The sequence below is a fragment of the Nilaparvata lugens genome, chromosome 1 (genome assembly GCF_014356525.2).
Source record: "Nilaparvata lugens isolate BPH chromosome 1, ASM1435652v1, whole genome shotgun sequence".
NCBI classification, from domain to species: domain Eukaryota; kingdom Metazoa; phylum Arthropoda; class Insecta; order Hemiptera; family Delphacidae; genus Nilaparvata; species Nilaparvata lugens.
This window is the reverse complement of record NC_052504.1, coordinates 18,901,286-18,919,108: the sequence shown is the minus strand read 5'-3', so window position 1 is coordinate 18,919,108 and position 17,823 is coordinate 18,901,286. Positions and strand designations below refer to the sequence as shown.

The window sequence follows — 17,823 nt, the reverse complement described above, 5'->3', positions numbered from 1 at the left end:
CTAACCCAGGGGGTGACTTGTATCACAAATATTATTTGATATATGATGTATTGATTTAAATTGATTCATTTCAGGTGATATCATAGTATTTTTTCTTAATAGAAGAGCAAAATAGCAATGATTCGTTTTGAGTGTTTTGAAATTGGCGGTAAATTAAATATCTACCAAGATGGCGCGGTTCTGGTGCCAAGTAAAATGCATTGGTTAGATAAGAAGAGTAGTTGCCATTCTGTATGTATTCAGTATCAGTAGTCTCATTTTCATTTTGACAGTCGAGACACAGTATACATACAGTACGGAAACTTGGCTATACCCTGACGCCAAAATCCGCCATCTTGTTAGGAAGCGCCGCATTGTAATAGCACGGAATAAGCATAAAGTGTTTCTTTCCTCTGTGGTAATAGTATTGATGGTAGGTTCGGATCACTTTAATGATCCGGATCAATTGATCTCATTCACTGCCACGAGCCAATCAGAAGACCAGGATTGGAACTTCCCAAGGTCACGTGACGTGTTTAGTATTGGGGTCATGTAAAAAGCATTGGTAAAATAGGCGTTTGATTACAAGTTTCCATTCTGTATCTATTCTGTGGTCAAGAGTCGACAGACAACGAGACTACAGTAGGTAACTTGACGAGACGACAGTGTTTCTTGTATTCTTGATTTCTTCTCGTTCAGTCTTTCCTCTTTATTTTGGTTTGTATTGAGCCATAAATTACAATTTTTGTCAATATTCTATTGAAATTTGGTTAGTTAATAATTAAGCTTATAAAGGCGAATTTAGACTTTATCACTATCTCTACGGAACAAATGGATGAAAAGGTAAGTAGACTACTCAGAACATTATTTTTTTATAACAGTAACAACTATAACGAAAAAACACTTAATAAAAAATGCGGTCTGCCGGTCAAGCATTCTAATAATTTTTAGTTCTTTGGTTCACGTTGCACGCTCAAAAATAGCGTTCGTGTTAGTCAAAAACACGCGTTCTATAGTGAGATCTACGTTAAATCATTTGCATTAGAACATTCCAGTCAAGTAGTCATTTTCATGAAACAACCCCGAAATAATTTTTCCTGACCATTTTTGATGTAGTGTTTTGGGGCGCTAAATTCGAATTTAAAAATGCTGACACGCTAAAGGCGGTTTAGCGGCCCTAAAATCCTTAAATTTTTGGACCTAACCTAACCAATCAAATCAATATTTTTTATCATGTTATACAAGAGTTATCCACTATCAGAACCCATTAGATGCATTTGATTCCAGGATATTTTAATAAAGAGGCGCTTATTAAGACACCTGAAGGATCAAAATTTCAAACACACATTCATAAGAACTTTTGACACAATGATCGGATCTTTTAGTACTACAGTTCATTATTCTCAGCTTGTCAAGGCAGTTCAAAATTCATACATCATAAGTGAATGATCTAAAAATGAAAGAAATCATTGAATTGAATAATTTCTGTAATATAATATTTTGACATTAATAATCTTTCTGATTATGCAAATTGTATTCTATATGTGTATTTGTTTAGCAGAAATAGGTTGATTGTAAATCAAAATAAAACATAGTCTTTAGCTTAACAACTAGAAAAAATAAAAATATCAAAGGTTTTTGGTGTATATCTTAATGCTAATCAAAAAACTGGAATCAAACTTTGAATCTCTTTTAACGATTATCCAGAGAGACTTATCTTTTGGGTAAACTGAAAAGCTGTACCACCATTGACCTATAGTGTGGTCCACGTTATAATGGCAGTGTTTGATTAGAAATTGTATTGCTATCCTTGTCTATCATTCAGCACAGCGGATAGCGCTATCTTTTTCTCGCTTTGCTCTCTTGCCAGATCGTTTTTTAAGAATGTAGAAATATAATCAATTAACAAAATATTTAATCGTGATTACGAAAATTCATTATGAAATCATTGAGAAATATAATTTATTGCTTGATAAAATATAATCATTTTAACGAGAAACAGTTTTAATATTACATCAATAAACCGGTATCAATACGCTCACGAAAACGGTTTAGTACCTTACTATTTAGTGGTTTTTGTAGAACTGAGGAAAGAGATGTTACCCTCCATAGAAGTATGGCATTGACAAGACAGAGGATCGGCAACGTTGTTCTCCTATCTTTCTCCACTGCCATTATAACAAGGACCTCACTATAGTAATTAATTCTTATTATGCTTTTTTCATATCCGTCTTCTTTATGGTATTCTACTGTGAGGCAACTCTCCTGGTGCTAAAGATGTTATGCTATGGAGAAAGAACGCCTTAAACTATTTAATAGGTTACCATTAAGTGCTAGACATGTTACCTTTAGGAAGTTCAAATGTATAGTGCAATAATGGTTGAAATCCAAGCCACTTTAAGGCCCTTTGCGCACTGGGCCACCATGGAAGCACTTCCATGGGAGCTTCCATGGAAGCGCCACCATCAAAATTTGATAGCAATGCACACTACAGCCACCACCACGCAGCCACCACTTGACTCATCACTCCAGTTCACTGTAGTGAGGTCCACGTTATAATGGCAGTAGATAAAGATAGGAGAACAGCGTTGCCGTTTGTCTGCCTTCATTATTTATATTTCTACATTGTTAAAAACGGATTTGGCAATGTTATGGAGCTAGTAAACGATAGTGGTATGTATTTTGTCGAATGATAGACAAGGATAGCAACACGAAAGTTAATAAAATACTGCCATTATAACGTGGACCTCACTATAGTCAACTCATGATCAGTTGAAGAATGGACGTGGAAGAATCACGACTATTGGCATATGTTGAACAATATAATGAATAATGCTCAAGGAAAGTGGTTATATAACTTGCCAAATTCATTTTGTTCATTTTCTGTAATAATTCATTTTCTTTTATTCTTCAATGAAAAGATTTACCAGCGCCCTCCAAGAATTTTTCTTCACATCCCGGTCTGCATATAATTTTGAAGACATGTCCCATATAACTGGTCTACTTTCAACTTCAAGAATGAACCTTTCTGTATCAATTGTCCACTATTCATTACGACGACTTCAACAGACAACTGTACTGAACTTGATTTGAATTGAAACTGAACTGGAGATGATTTTCTGGTGGCAGGTAGCTGGTGGCTCTAGTGACAGATAATACTCAATGGTATGACGTGGTGGCGCGACATTCTGTTGGCTAACAAAATCGGCGTGTCGAGCCACCACATTCCTGGAAGCTCGGCTGGTGGCTCTAGTGTGCAGTGACAGATAAGAGACAATGCTACCACGTGGTGGCGCTTCCGTGGTGGCCCAGTTCCAAAGGGCCTAACCACTACATCTGACAATGTCCATGTATTTTTGTGAATACCATGACAAATAAATGTTATTCTATTGAAAAAAAAAACAAGTAATTGACGTTACTTACTTAATTTTAACAGTCTCGGCGTTTTTTCGATAATAAACAGTGATTCAAGATGAATTTGAGTCAGATTAGCTCACAGGCCATGGAATTTTCTTCAATTTAAGACTAATCGCAAGTTTCTATCATGTATCAGACTTTTGTTTATCCAAAATATTGATTTGATTTGTTAGGAACGCTTTGAAAAATTATTAGAATGAAAAATGTATATTTTGGCTGTAGGATTTGTTTTCCTTTTTTCTCGAGTATTACCGTACCCCTCCCCCTATACTAAATTTCAAAATTTCTCAGTAATCGTGCTCAGCCTATATTATAGCCTATGTACGTTAATAGGTATATGTTTTTTTAGGTCCGTTTGAAGATGAAATAGTTATGCTGTTTTTCAGAGTGACAGCTCTTTAACCTGGATTCCCACATCAGTATAAATATAATTTCCATAAGTTCTAATGTGACTATTTTAGCCTGGCTGGGACGGACACATACCCTTGTACCCGGTCACATGTGGGTGTCCTGCTCCGCTCGTCTAGAAAATTATAATTTCAATGAATAGGCCTAGATATTTCTTTTTTTATAATTGAGATTAAATGTTTTACCAGCTAATCATATTTTTACATTAAAAAAAAACTATCATTGTTGCAGTGCTAGAAAAGGATAGCCATATCTGATTTTTCGAATGATAAGACAAGGATAGCAGCACAAATGGTAATCATATACTGCCATTATAACGTGGACTTCAATATAGTGCAGTGAGCAGTCTAAAAATCATTACGAGATTAATCACATGCAAAATATAATTTATTACCTAAAACAAACTTTCTTTCTGGACCCAAATATTATAACACGAACTGTAACCCTAAAATTAATAGACCATAATAATTATTATTGGTCTTTGGAGAATATTAAGTTTATCAATGATAATAATTGTCAAACTTATCAAATTAAGATTGTTAGTTTCCAAGTTTCTATTATATAATAATTATTATGCTTTCACATGGCGAATCACTTTACAGTATAATAACGTTGATATAGTCTAGACACTACATATTTAAAAAAACACTTACTTTTGATGAGAAATGAGGAATGCATTTCTCTCCTGACGAGGTGCTTCATCAGCTTCATTGTCATCAGTTTGACGAAGCTCCTCTGCAGTGAAATGCATTAGTCATCAAAAAGTAAGTGTTTTTTTTATATTAACGTAGAAACACAGTGTCTAGACTACAGCAACGTTACATAATATCATAGAGAAACAATAGCGTAAGTATATATCCCATGGTATAGGGAATTTATGTCGCAACTTTTACTGTTATCTCAAGCCGATTACTGTCGATTATTGTCAATTTTTACTGTTTTGTTGGGGTGATAGTGTACGAACGGCACAATTTGAGAGACTACCAGCGTCACACAGCTGCATAGGAAAGAACTACGTGAACTATCGGTTTGTGATAACAGTAAAAGTTGCGACATAAACGCCCTATACCATGGGATATCTACTTATGCTATCGTTTCTCTATGATAATATAAATAACAAATTAGATCAATAACAAATATATAAATTATATAAATAACAAATCAACAATTAGATAACACATCTAATTTGAGTAACCTACTGTACCTTAACCCTGATTGGTTCACTGTTAGAATTTGAACTTCTACTGGAACAGAATATTCAATAATCATTATTTTAATGATTCTATAGAAGGCAGAGAATCGGCAGCGCTGTTCTCCTGTATTTCTTCACTGCCATTATAACGTGGACCTCACTATACTGCAACTCAGAAGTCGGCACCTGCTTTTTGAGAAAACTTTCATTTGTCCACAGTGGTGTGTGTCACTGAGAAGATAATAGAGGCATATCACACTTTGTATAAAACACATTTTTGATTGAAACTTTATTGATTGTGAATGTCAATGTTGCAGATGGCATCAGTTGATGAGGAAAACAATAGCTGCCAAACACCGGCGCCAGAGTGCAGTGCATGGTCTCCCATCAATAATGATGATAATAATGATAATCACCAACAACATTTAGGAAGCTTTTTCCAAGTACTAATCAAAGAAGAATTGCATGGTGAGATTCCTTTCATTATTATCCAATTATAAAAATATACGGTAAACCGTATTACAGTAAACCGGGGTGACTTTTTACCAATTTTGGGGAGTTGAAATTTTAAATAGCTTGCAATCAATATTCAAGTTGAAAAATCGCTTTCAATATACGGTAAACCGTATTACAGTAAACCGGGGTGCCTTTTTTCCAATTTTGGGGCGTTGAAAATTTAAATAGCTTGCAATCAATATTCAAGTTGAAAAAAATCGCTTTCAATATTTTTTATTGTATTATGCAATGTTTAAAGAGTATTTTTTATTGTAAAAAGTGATTATTTCTTTTTCACTTTGATAAAGATATTTTTTTAATAAGACAATGTTACCCACGGGTTGAGGTAACTTTATCCCACTTAGAAAAATTTATGGATTCAAGTTAATTTTCAAGAGTTAGACAATGTGAAACAAATGAAATTCATTTCAAATATCACAAACTATTTATAGAAAATTTCAGCTTCTGCTGCCCAAAGATATTTTGTAGCGTCGAGGCATGTTGGCTGCAGCTGTATAATCTGCAACAAATGAATATTCAGAACGTATTAATTTCAAGCAAGGAGAATATTCTGTTTTATTAGATAAAATACATAATATTCATAATATATTTTGCGTTGTGTTTGCATCATGTCCTACATAATATCATAATTTTCATATTGAGACAAAGTAACCCCAAGCTCAACCCAAAAGTTATCAAGTCTAACCCCTTCTTGTAACCAACTTGTTACAGAATCCAAACCAGTTCAACTATGATACTATGGATATACCAATTGAAATATAATAAAAAGGCAAAAATGATATGTAATCACCGATGTCTTTAAAAAATGGGTATTCTAATTTGAAGTTTTCCGACAACAAAATAATAAGATGCAACAGGTATATTGGTTTTATGTCGATAGTTTAACTGATAAATCGGGAGTCGACAAGATATCGATTGTAGAACCTCGATAATGATAATAAGGATCGGAGATAAACGAATTTGAATATCTTTCTGTGAGGTGGGACAAGTCACCTCGCGGTAGACAAAGTCACCCCGGTTGACGTAAATGAATAAATTTTCAATTCTAATAACTGTTCAGGATCCAACTTGATTCATTCTGTAAACAATGGAATCCATCATTCATCTGTCCATTGAGAAATAATGTATTGAGTTTGTAAAGTCTTTATAAAAGTCATACTAGAAAAGTTTCAAGCTCACTAATTATGCCTATCTATTGCTTTAATATTATTATACATTTCTTGAACAATTGCCATTTTAAAATCTCTTCATTTAAAAATCATCCTGTCATTAAATTTAGTTGATTAATACCGAACTCAATATACATTATAATATAGAAACACTTCACTTAAATGGGCTACTTTTATATTGTTCTTATTAATTATAATATAGATATACCGCAGTTTAATTAAAATTCGTCGACAAAATGGCAACCTGCAGCGCTTTATGTCGGTTTGATTGATATTGTGAAACTTGAAACTCTCGGTCAGACGTGTATCTGAGGTTCCAATGCAGCTACTAGTAAATGCTTCAATATTCTAATAATATAATCTAACATTCTAATTTGCATTCGAACTCAAACTAATCTCATGAAATCATTATCACCTCTTGAACTTGGAAAAATAAATAAGCCTGTAATGAAATCTAGTATCATTTGTTTTTATTACATGATATTTATTATATGATAATCTTCTCTAATTACTCACTGCATGGTTCATCCTATTCGAAATAATAATTCTTGTTCATAAAATTTAATTTCTTTTTTTTTACTTGTTTATCTCATCTCTATTCCATTTTTATTACTCAAGATTTCTATTACTGATGTTCACAGTTGAGGAAGAGGCTGAAGAAAGTTCAGTGGAGAGTGAACCTGAGATGTGGCCTTCTGTCAGCTACACATCTGACCCTGGTCCTGTCAATGCAACGCAAGTGGATTCAATCACCTCAGCTGAGCCATCTGTAGCTGCCAAAAATACAAAGCTCTATAATTGTGATCACTGTAGTTTTAAAACTATCTGGCCAAGAAGTATTAAAAGACATATTAAACAACACACTGGAGAAAAACCTTTTAGCTGCGAATTTTGTGCCTATCAATGTGCTAGTTCAAGTCATTTGAAAGAACATATCAGAACCCATACAGGTGAAAAGCCTTTCAGCTGCGGGTTTTGTGATTATAAATGCGCTCAATCAAGTAATTTGAAAATACATATCAGAACTCATACAGGAGAAATACCTTTCAGCTGCGAGTTTTGTAACTATAAATGTGCTTCTTCAAGTCAATTGAAAGTCCATATCAAAAGACACACTGGAGAAACATCATTCAGCTGCGAGTTCTGTGACTTCAAATGCGTTCGATCTTGTGATTTGAAAAAACATCTCAGAACACATACTGGAGAAAAACCTTTCAGCTGCAATCTTTGTGACTTCAAATCTGCTAGATCAGGTGATGTGAAAAATCATCTCAGAACTCATACAGGAGAAACACCTTTCAGCTGCGATTTTTGTGACTTTAAATGTACTCAATCAGGCCATTTGAAAGAACATATCAGAAGACATACAGGAGAGAAACCTTTCAACTGTGAAATTTGTGCCTATAAATGTGCTCGTTCAAGTGATTTGAAAGAACATGTCAAAACACACACACGAGAAAAACCTTTCAGTTGCGAATTCTGCGATTATAAATGTGCTCGTTCAAATAATTTGAAAGTACATATCAGAACACATACAAGAGAATTGCCTTTCAGCTGCGAATTTTGCGAGTATAAATGTGTTTCTTCAAGTCAATTGAAAGTACATATCAGGACACATACAAGGGAATCGCCGTTCAGCTGCGAATTTTGTGAGTATAAATGTATTTCTTCAACTCAATTGAAAGTACATATGAGAAAACATACTGGAGAAACACCTTTCAGCTGCGAACTTTGCGACTTCAAATGTGCTCATTTGACCCAACTGAAACGTCACCAAAGTGTCCATAATAGCTAAACTCTTTTGCTGAAAAGTGTCTACAATCCAATCATTAGATATTACTTGATAATTTATTATTCAGCGGCAAAAAATGTATAGTGAGATTATAAAGTCAGCACCTCATTAACATTTATTATCTCTATCTGCCTGACAAAGAATATAACAATATACTTTTTTATAAGTCAGCAATGTTATCAAATAATCATTTGTTGGCTGAAGAAAAATAATGAACTACCAGAATATTTTAATTGAATTATGGAAATGTATCCTATTATTAAATGATGAGAAAATACTGTATGTTTCTTGAAGAATAAAATATATTTGTGATAGATTTGATCATCAGCAAGAATCAGAAAATTAGATCAGATTTACAGGAATAACTTGAATAACATCTATCTGATATACCCACCCTGCAGGAAAGCGAGAAATCTTTTAATATTGCCATTTTTACGGAAAAATCATAAAACTAGTAGAATCTACTAATATCTTATATTAATGAAATGGCATGTTTTCATCATGCTCCAACAACCAAAATGAAATGTCCAGAATAACCTCTTTTATTTTTAAGTTGCCATCGGAAACATGTGCTCACATTTGGAGTTTACACGCTCATCATCCCATTTATGATCCTAGAATTAAAATGTCCGAAATTGATTCTTTAATTTTCTCATTCGGTGTTTAAAGCCTGTTGAGCCTGCTATGAAAAGTCTCGAATTGAAGTGTTGCAAATCTTTAGGAATGGCAGTAATTATTTAGATCTAGTTTTCCTCTAGTTTATGTATTGTTGTAGAACTTGTACAGTGCACCTTGATGTCGTAGCAGGGATACGTTCAATTCGTCTAATGTGGGTGATGCTGTCAAAATATCTGTACGGTAGTTTCATCACTATTTTTTATAAAATGCGTTCACCTCTATTGCACGTTCCAAATCGGTCTAATGAGCCATGATTACGATAGTAAATAGCAATGTGTTCACATAAATTCTACAAAATTTCAAACATCTATCGATTACAGAACTGTAACATTCAAAATTTCTCGTTTCGCTTCGCAACCCTATAGAAAGTGGTGGTAGCAGAGAATTGACAACACTGTAGTCGTATCATTTCCACTAACTTTATAACTTGCATCTCACTATAAATAACTAATTCACCTGTTTCTTCTTCTTCTTCTCTCTTCTGGAGAGTGAAAATATTATTCTCATGACTAATATAACCATTTTACACTCAGCTGTCCTCGGCTAATGTGAATATTCCAATTGGAACTTATGAGAATAAAATTAGTCTTTCAACCTATTACTGTATAATTATTATTTCAAATATCCAATGAAAGGTAAGGACCTCTGCTACTGCAAATATTTACCGAAGAACTAAATATCAGAAGAAAATTTTGAAGATTGGAACTGTTCAAAAATTTCGCCCAGACCGGGAATCGAATCGGGAATACCTCCCCATTGCAATAGCAGAAGTCCTTAGTTCTATTTATATAGCTTTCATTGGATATTTGAAATAAATATTTCACAGTAATAATATTCCAGCAGTTGGTTAGCTGCAATTTTTAATAAAATCATAGTTTTAATAGTATCACTTTCTTATACAAAATAATCCAAAGACATGCAATTTGAATCATGAAACTAGGTATGTTCATCCACTAAATGAGTGGTTTAGACACTGGCTTTGTAAACCGGATTCCTAAGTTCGGATCCCAGCCCGGGCAAGATATTTTTCTCGGGCCACTTCCGTGTTTCGGATGAACACGTTAAGCTGCCTAAAAGCAGCTTAAGTTATCAGAGACAGAGGTGAGATGCCCTGAAATTGACCAAGTGCGACCTGAGCCAGCCAGGTCACTCGACATCATCATCGTCATTCATAAAATAGTAAAATTTATTAGTATGATACCGTTATTGTATTATTAGTTTATAATTTAACAAAAAATATTACTTAATCTACTTCATATACTAATATTTTATGATACCGTTATTGTATTATCAGTGGTGTAATATTAGTTTATCTACTTCATATACTTGGTAAAGATACGATAAAAATAGTTCATTTCTCACTTCTTGAGTTTCTTTCAAGATATGGACTGTTTATTTGAGATACTGCAAATTACAACTTTATAGACTCAAGTTTAAAGCTCAGAAATTTTTAAGGTCATGGCAAACAAGGAGCAACCGTTTTCCAACAAGTCAGAAATTATTTATCTTGAATGGTGTTGAACTAATTTTTTATAGAGGGTTCCCTACCTAAGAAATTGGTAGAGGTGGACTGTGATGTACCTCTTGTTATCCAAATTTATCACATCTATAAAATGGGGGTTTTTGCTGTTTTGGAAATGTCAAAAGATGCGCTTTACTTATGTTCATTGCTAATTTATTGTATTATTTAATTAACTATTATACTATTTAATTTATTGCAAGTTTTTTATCAGAGTGGATAGGTTCGTTAATTTATGATATCATTCAATCTTCAATGTAATCTGAATGGACTCGCCGTTCCGTTAATTTATTGGTTTTGTACGCCTGTTTTCAAATTGCATTTTATGATACCTTGTCGATTCTTTTGATGCCACTTGCACACTGAATAATTATTAGCTGTCCAGTAATCTAGTTTTTTTTAACCGAAGCCCGAGCAACGAATTCTCGGGTGACAGATGTTTAAGGGAAATGCATTTGAAACACTATTTTTGACTTCGTAACTTTGTTTAGGGGATAACTCACCAAAAATAGAACCTACAACGGGCGGGTGACGGTAGTTTGAAGGTCCAATTTTTTCGCATTTATCTAGGGTACCGCACCGTACGTTCAACGCTTATTTATTAGGTTTACTAATAGTAAGCCCCCCTTGAGAGGGGCCGAAGAAACCGGATCTTGCCTCAAAAAGCATATTCTAAAACATTGAAGAGTTGGTTCTGTGGTCTGACTCATGTGGAGGACAAAACAGAAATATTAAAATTGTTATAATTGTAAAACTACACTCTACATTGCAGAGAATCACTAGTTGGTTTTTGATTCCTGGGCACTCGGTTTTGCCGAATGATTCTGAATTTGGAGACGTGGAATGCCATTTAAAAACGCTTCAAAGAATTTACACGATGACTTAATCAACGTGATGAGAAACAGCATGAAGGAAACAAATCATTATTATTCATATCGGGTCTAAACTTTCTAAAGACGATTTTCTGAGCACTTCCTCCACCATGCTGGAGATAAGTATGGAGGGGCCTTCTCAATCATCCCCACCTCCACATATATCATCTCCCCATCTCGAGAGGGGGATTCACAACAGTATTCCCCCCTCAAGAACGCCTTCAACACTTCCCCCGCTGATTCCACTTGAAACACTCTCCCCCACGATCAGCAGATCCCATCACCACCGGTCCCTAGAAATTTTGAGGGAGATTCTAACTCAGTCAACTCTTCATCATAACTTTAATAACCCCTCCTCATTGTCCTCCTAGCTATACACGTCCCCCTCTCTACTCTTTTCCGAAACCTTTCAACAACCCCCTCCACCACCAATAACGTACTTTCAACAAACAAACCCTCCTACAACAACACCATCATCACACCCACCCATGCTGATGGTGAAACATCACCACTATCCCTGCCCACCCAACTACCTCTAACCCTATCCCCAACATCCTAACTAACACCTAACCTAGTTTAATGTTAGTTTGTAAATGTAAATTGTAGTTTAGTGTGTAGTATAGGTGTACAATTTGAAGAGTAAACATTTTTAATTCGGATAAATACATTTAATGTTTATAAAACATTTATTTTATTGAAATAAAGATTTATTTAAAAACCATTTAATTTTTTTTTTGATTTAATAAAAAACTGTCATCATAATTCAAAACGTGTATTTTTTATTCATTTTTCCCCATTGTCAACATTTCTTATTGGATTAATAATGTTTCGCATTCAACCAATAGGTCTACTGACGTGTTTCAAGTGAACCCATAATAATTTGTCGATCCTTACACATAATAATGTTACAGAGTCAATTCGATGAGATCAGAGATGAGATCATTTTACTTTGATGCTTTGGTTGTCTAAAGTAAGATTTACTTAAAACTAACAGCATTATTGTTGAATGACAATCAGTGATGCTGACTTTTTAAAGTAAATCCAGGGCCGCCCAAAGGGTGGGGCGGTCGTATGATGATTAGCGCCCCGACATTTTCGGTTCAAGTACCTTCACCTTCACATTAAAGGTCTTGAACAATTTTCTTATCAATCCATTTCTATGTATAACTATTATTTATATGTGTGGTGTTAATTGTGGCATAAACAATAAAAACTTAAGTAAATACAGTCACTCTACGCATAGCATAGGTGTATATTTTTCCAGTCATTGAGTGAGCCTGTGCGCGCCCACTGCCCCTGCAACCTGCAAGTCGTCATTGGTCGCTTCATTGTCCAATGCTGGGTGATAAAACTTCTTATTTTATACTCTTTTCTAACCTTGTATCTGCAGGCTAAAACCTATTTATTTTTAAATTTCTATTGGTATTTCTACATTGAAAATTTTTCAATTTAAAATAAATACAAAATTTTTCAATTTAGGAATATCAACGGAAATTTAAAATTAAATGGGTTTTAGCCTGCAGAATACAAGGTGAGAAAAGAGTATAAGATAAGACAAGCTGGACCGGATGATTTAAATATGGAGCTGTTCAAGCATAGGGAACTCTTCTTCAAACTTTGCTTCCTCCATTTGATATGTGCTGGAGACAATAATTATTGAGGATCCCGGAAGTTTGGAAAGTGGCTACAGTCAAATCTCTTTTCAAAAAGGGAGATATATACCAGTCACTATATACATTGGTGCTTGCAATTTATATTGTAGTTCTGATTTTTTACTTTCCTTGCCCTATTACCATAGGAATGGAAAGTATTGCTTTCCGAAAAAAATTAAGGTACCCCAATTTCTAAATTTCTATACGTTTCAAGGTCCCCTGAGTCCGAAAAAGTGTTTTTGGGTATTGGTCTTTGTATGTGTGTGTATGTGCGTGCGTCTGTGTACACGATATCTCATCTCCCAGAGGAATGACTTGAAATTTGGAACGTAAGGTCCTTACACTCTAAGGATCCGACACAAACAATTTCGATCAAATGCAATCCAAGATGGCGGCGAAAATGTTGTCAAAAACAGGGTTTTTCGCAATTTCCTCGAAAACGGCTCCAACGATTTTGATCAAATTCATACCTGAAATAGTCATCCTTATTCATGACTATTTCAGGTATCAACTGCAACAAGTCCTATATCTGTAAAAATTTCAGGAGCTCCGCCCCATCTATGCGAAGTTTGATTTTAGATTCTCAATTATCAGCCTTCATATACAATTTAAACAAAAAAATCCAAGAGGAAAAGATTGAGCATGAAAATCTCTACAATTAATGTCCAGTAACATGTTCACCTAAAATTGAAAATAAGCTTGAAATTCGAGAAAATGTGATTATTAAATTGCAAACTGTTGGCAACTGTTGGTTCTATTAAATCATTCACTACGAAGTAGCAGACCTCGTGTGTCTCCAGCGTTATTGTCCTATCACCAGCTGTCTCATGTATTTGAATAGTAGACTTGGGATGCGCGAGAACACTAGCGTAAGGTGACCAATTTTCATAACGGCAAGGAAAGTTGTGTGAGTGCGCCTCACCAGATTTTTAATATAATATTATTTGGATACATGAGAAAAGTCCAGAACCAAATTTTTGTGCTAGATACAGAGTGGCCCAAAAACCTCGTATTTTCAGTTCATTTTCCAGTTTTCAGCTTTTTCTGCCAAATCCAGTAATCGGATGTGAAAATTTGCTCCAGCCTTTGTTTTAGATTATAAAATTCTGAATAAAATGAGATCATTCGCAACTATCTATATCCATCTCCAATAAGTAGGCCTACTGAGTTATGATTTTTCAAAAATGAGTAAAATTTAAAGACAAAATTGATTCTGATGAGTTTTAATTTTTTATCAACAATATCTTCCGAGTTTTACCAATTAGTTAAATGTATAATTCAAAGTCCCTCTGGGCGTATTTTTGTGCTCTAAAATCTAAGATCAGGATACAGGTTAATTTTTTCTTTTAATTTCACTCATTTTTTAAAAAATCATGACTAATTTCACTCATTTTTAAAAAAATCATGACGCAGTACTTATTGGAGATACATAGTTGCGAATGATCTCATTTCATAATCTAAAACAATGGCTGGAGCAAATTTTTCCGTCAGATTACTGGATTTGGCAGAAAAAGCTGAAAACTGGAAAATGAGCTGAAAATACGAGGTTCTGGATTATTTGTTCCGGTCTTCTCTCATGTAACCAAAAAATATATTTAAAAATCATAACTACAATACAAATTGCAAGCACACCTCCTTTTTTATGTCTATGTTAACTGGACTAAGAAGTTCCTGTGACAACTATAGAGAAATCAGCTTGTTAAACACTGCTTACAAAATCTATAGCATGATTATCAAGGAGAGGATGCAGCCCATAATGGAAGTTCTCCTCCTGGAAGAGCAATGTAGCTTTACTTTTAAATACAGTACTACCTCCCAGCGCTATATTTGGGGGGGCGCATATCAAAATCTCGCCCCGGGCGCCTATTAACCTCGGGGCGGCCCTGAGTAAATCTCACAATAAAAAACAATAATATTGAGGTTAAACTACAGTTCAAGTAGGTTTAGTTATTATTCAACGCATTCAAACTAAATGGATAGGTAACCATCAACTGAGTATAGGCTAACTTACGTCTAATACTATTCTGTTACGCCCTAGTAAAAAATTCAGTGGGTCCAAAAAATATTTTTGGATCAGGGGGTCAGAATTCTATATAATTGGTGAGGATTGTTTTTGCCTTGGTATAATTATAAAAAAAATGAGAAAGTTTTTTATTTATCACATTGAAAATCAAATATACTTATACTTCTAGTAGAGTTCAAGTTTTTTATCAAACATTTTTTTTATAGTGATATTAAAAAATACTGTAATTTTGTCTACACAAGACAGCCTAATATAGCCAGTTGATACAATTTTTTAAAGAAGGTTCTGCTTTTTTCACTTAATACAGTATGCACGAAAAATATGAGTTCAACTCAAGAAAACGCAATGAAACAATCATTTATAAAAAATCGTTATTAAAAAAATAGTACTGATAGATTAATGCACAACAAACACAATAGTCATTTACTTGGGAATTCGATTGATATCTGTATTCACAACTCAATTTTTTCCTGATGAATGAATCTTCTTTATGAAAATATGTCAAGATTTTTTCTGTTTGATGAACTCTATAAAAAAATTACACTTTACCGCAACTCAACATTGATTAAGGTATTTGCCATCGCCAATACCAATCCACGTCACAACCGTCTGGACGTCAAACATCACCCTCCCCCATAACATCCCTAAAAAATCACACCACAAAACCAAACCCAACAACAAACACAAATTCAACCACAAGCACACTCCGAACAACCAACCCACACTTTACCTCCTGGATCAGAACACCCTTTCTCCTCCCTACTGAAGAGGCCATAACTAACAAAAAACAGGATACTCTGGGAAATAAGATCAACTGGCTTCAGTTCCATAAAATAGAAATCACTAAAGATAAGCAACTTTCAATCTTCGTTATATATGACCATTGTACTATATAGGTATGGCGTTATATAAGAAATTGATCTGGGAAAAAAGAAAACTGGCAGGCGATACACAACATTGCCACAATCTTCCATTATACAGTTCTCGCTGGCCTGATGGAAACTCCCAAGTTGAAAGATGTAAAGTCCATGTTGAAGCTCACCCCATCTGATGCAAAAAAAACGTTTATAAAAAATTATTCTCACCTGAAGATGATATCGATGGCTTCAATATAAATTTTGAGGTTGACACTGCATTGGTGAAAGAGTGTAAACCACTAACAGAACTGTTATCTCTTTCACTAGTTAGCCTACTATTATATTTATATCGCTCTACAGACATGTCTAGTTTTAATGGATAGGTACCAATAATTTTGCAAAAAATAAGATTTAGGCCAACTTTGTAATAAATTTTTTGATTAAAAACTATGAAGCATTTCTCATTAATGTGCAATCTTATACTGTTAACATCAACTAAATTATTATTATAAGCTATTACATTTTAAGAAAACTGGTAGAATTTCATATTTTGCCTCAAAGTGATGACAATGGAGTTGGTCATGATTGAAGCTGAAACTTTGTTTTTTTTCAAAATTCAAGGAGCATTGTTGTCAGGGGTATTACTTGGAAATCTAGTATATGAGATAGAGCACTGTACCTAGTCTCAGATTGAAGAGCACAAAATTACGCCCAGAGGGATTTTGAATTACACATTTAAATGATAACAATCAGAAGATATATTGTTGATTAAAAATTAAAATTCATAACTGATTTTTTTTCTTAAAATTTCTTTCACTTTTGAAAAATTGTAACTCAGTGCTCATTGAAAGAGTTCCAAATGATCTAATTTATTACGAATTCCGAAAATAAGAGGTTTTTGGGTGATTCTGTATCTAGCACCAATGTATAGTAACTGGACTACAGTTCAAGTGCAAAATACGCAGTTAAGGTAGGCGCACACAGATCGTCATCGGACGATTAGATTTGATGCACTGTTTTCAATTGTAGTGCGCATACCTATCCGCATCGTATAGGTTTGCGCACTCCAATTGAAACAATTCATCAAATCTAATCGTACGATGCGTGCCGTCCGTCCGATGACGATCTGTGTGCGCCTACGTTTATGAAACAAGCGGCATCCTCTCAGCAGTTCAACATATTGGCCGAATTATGCTTGATTATAGCACGGAGTAGAGGGCAAGCAAGTACTGTACATATGACTGGATATATTCAAATTGACTGTGTTGTCGAATTGAATAAATACTGTCATTTAGGCTTGCATGAAAATAATGAAATTTCTCTCATTTGAAAACACAGATATTTTCTCAAAGTCTGAACTTATTTTATTCAGACTATAATAAACATTTATTATTGAAAAGAGTTCATCGAATAGTTCATAGAACTATGGAAAGATGGACAGCAACTTGATCAACATAATTTTTTTCAAGGAATACGGCCGGCCATAAAATTTAGTTTTAAAATTATTTTCAATGTTCCATTTCTTACTATTTACTCATACCCTTACAAACAGGCGATAGATAGCTTATGTAAAGGATTTTATCAATACTTAATGAGTAAATAATGTAGATTGAGTAACATTATAAGTACGGTACCTAGATAAGTAAGCTTGTTTTTAGTAACAGTTACAGTAGTAGCTCGTTGATATATAACTCATCAGTTATTATTCTGCGCTATGTAAAACAAACACACTTTATTATTGTAATCTAA

General features: G+C 34.2%; 1 protein-coding gene across 1 annotated transcript; it reads left to right on the top strand.

Annotated features, from left to right (window-relative positions):
* The first annotated feature begins 583 nt into the window (after positions 1–583).
* Positions 584–12,205, top strand: LOC111057751 (oocyte zinc finger protein XlCOF6.1). Its single transcript, XM_022345212.2, has 3 exons — positions 584–822; positions 5,314–5,464; positions 7,323–12,205. Exons 1-3 carry the CDS (start codon positions 811–813, stop codon positions 8,474–8,476), a joined length of 1,317 nt encoding a protein of 438 aa, XP_022200904.2. The 5' UTR covers positions 584–810; the 3' UTR covers positions 8,477–12,205.
* Positions 12,206–17,823: the final 5,618 nt, after the last annotated feature.

Coding starts and splice junctions, on each gene's coding strand:
- LOC111057751 (XM_022345212.2), top strand. Junction 5,465..7,322: donor AATCAAAGAAGAATTGCATG/GTGAGATTCCTT, acceptor TGATGTTCACAG/TTGAGGAAGAGGCTGAAGAA.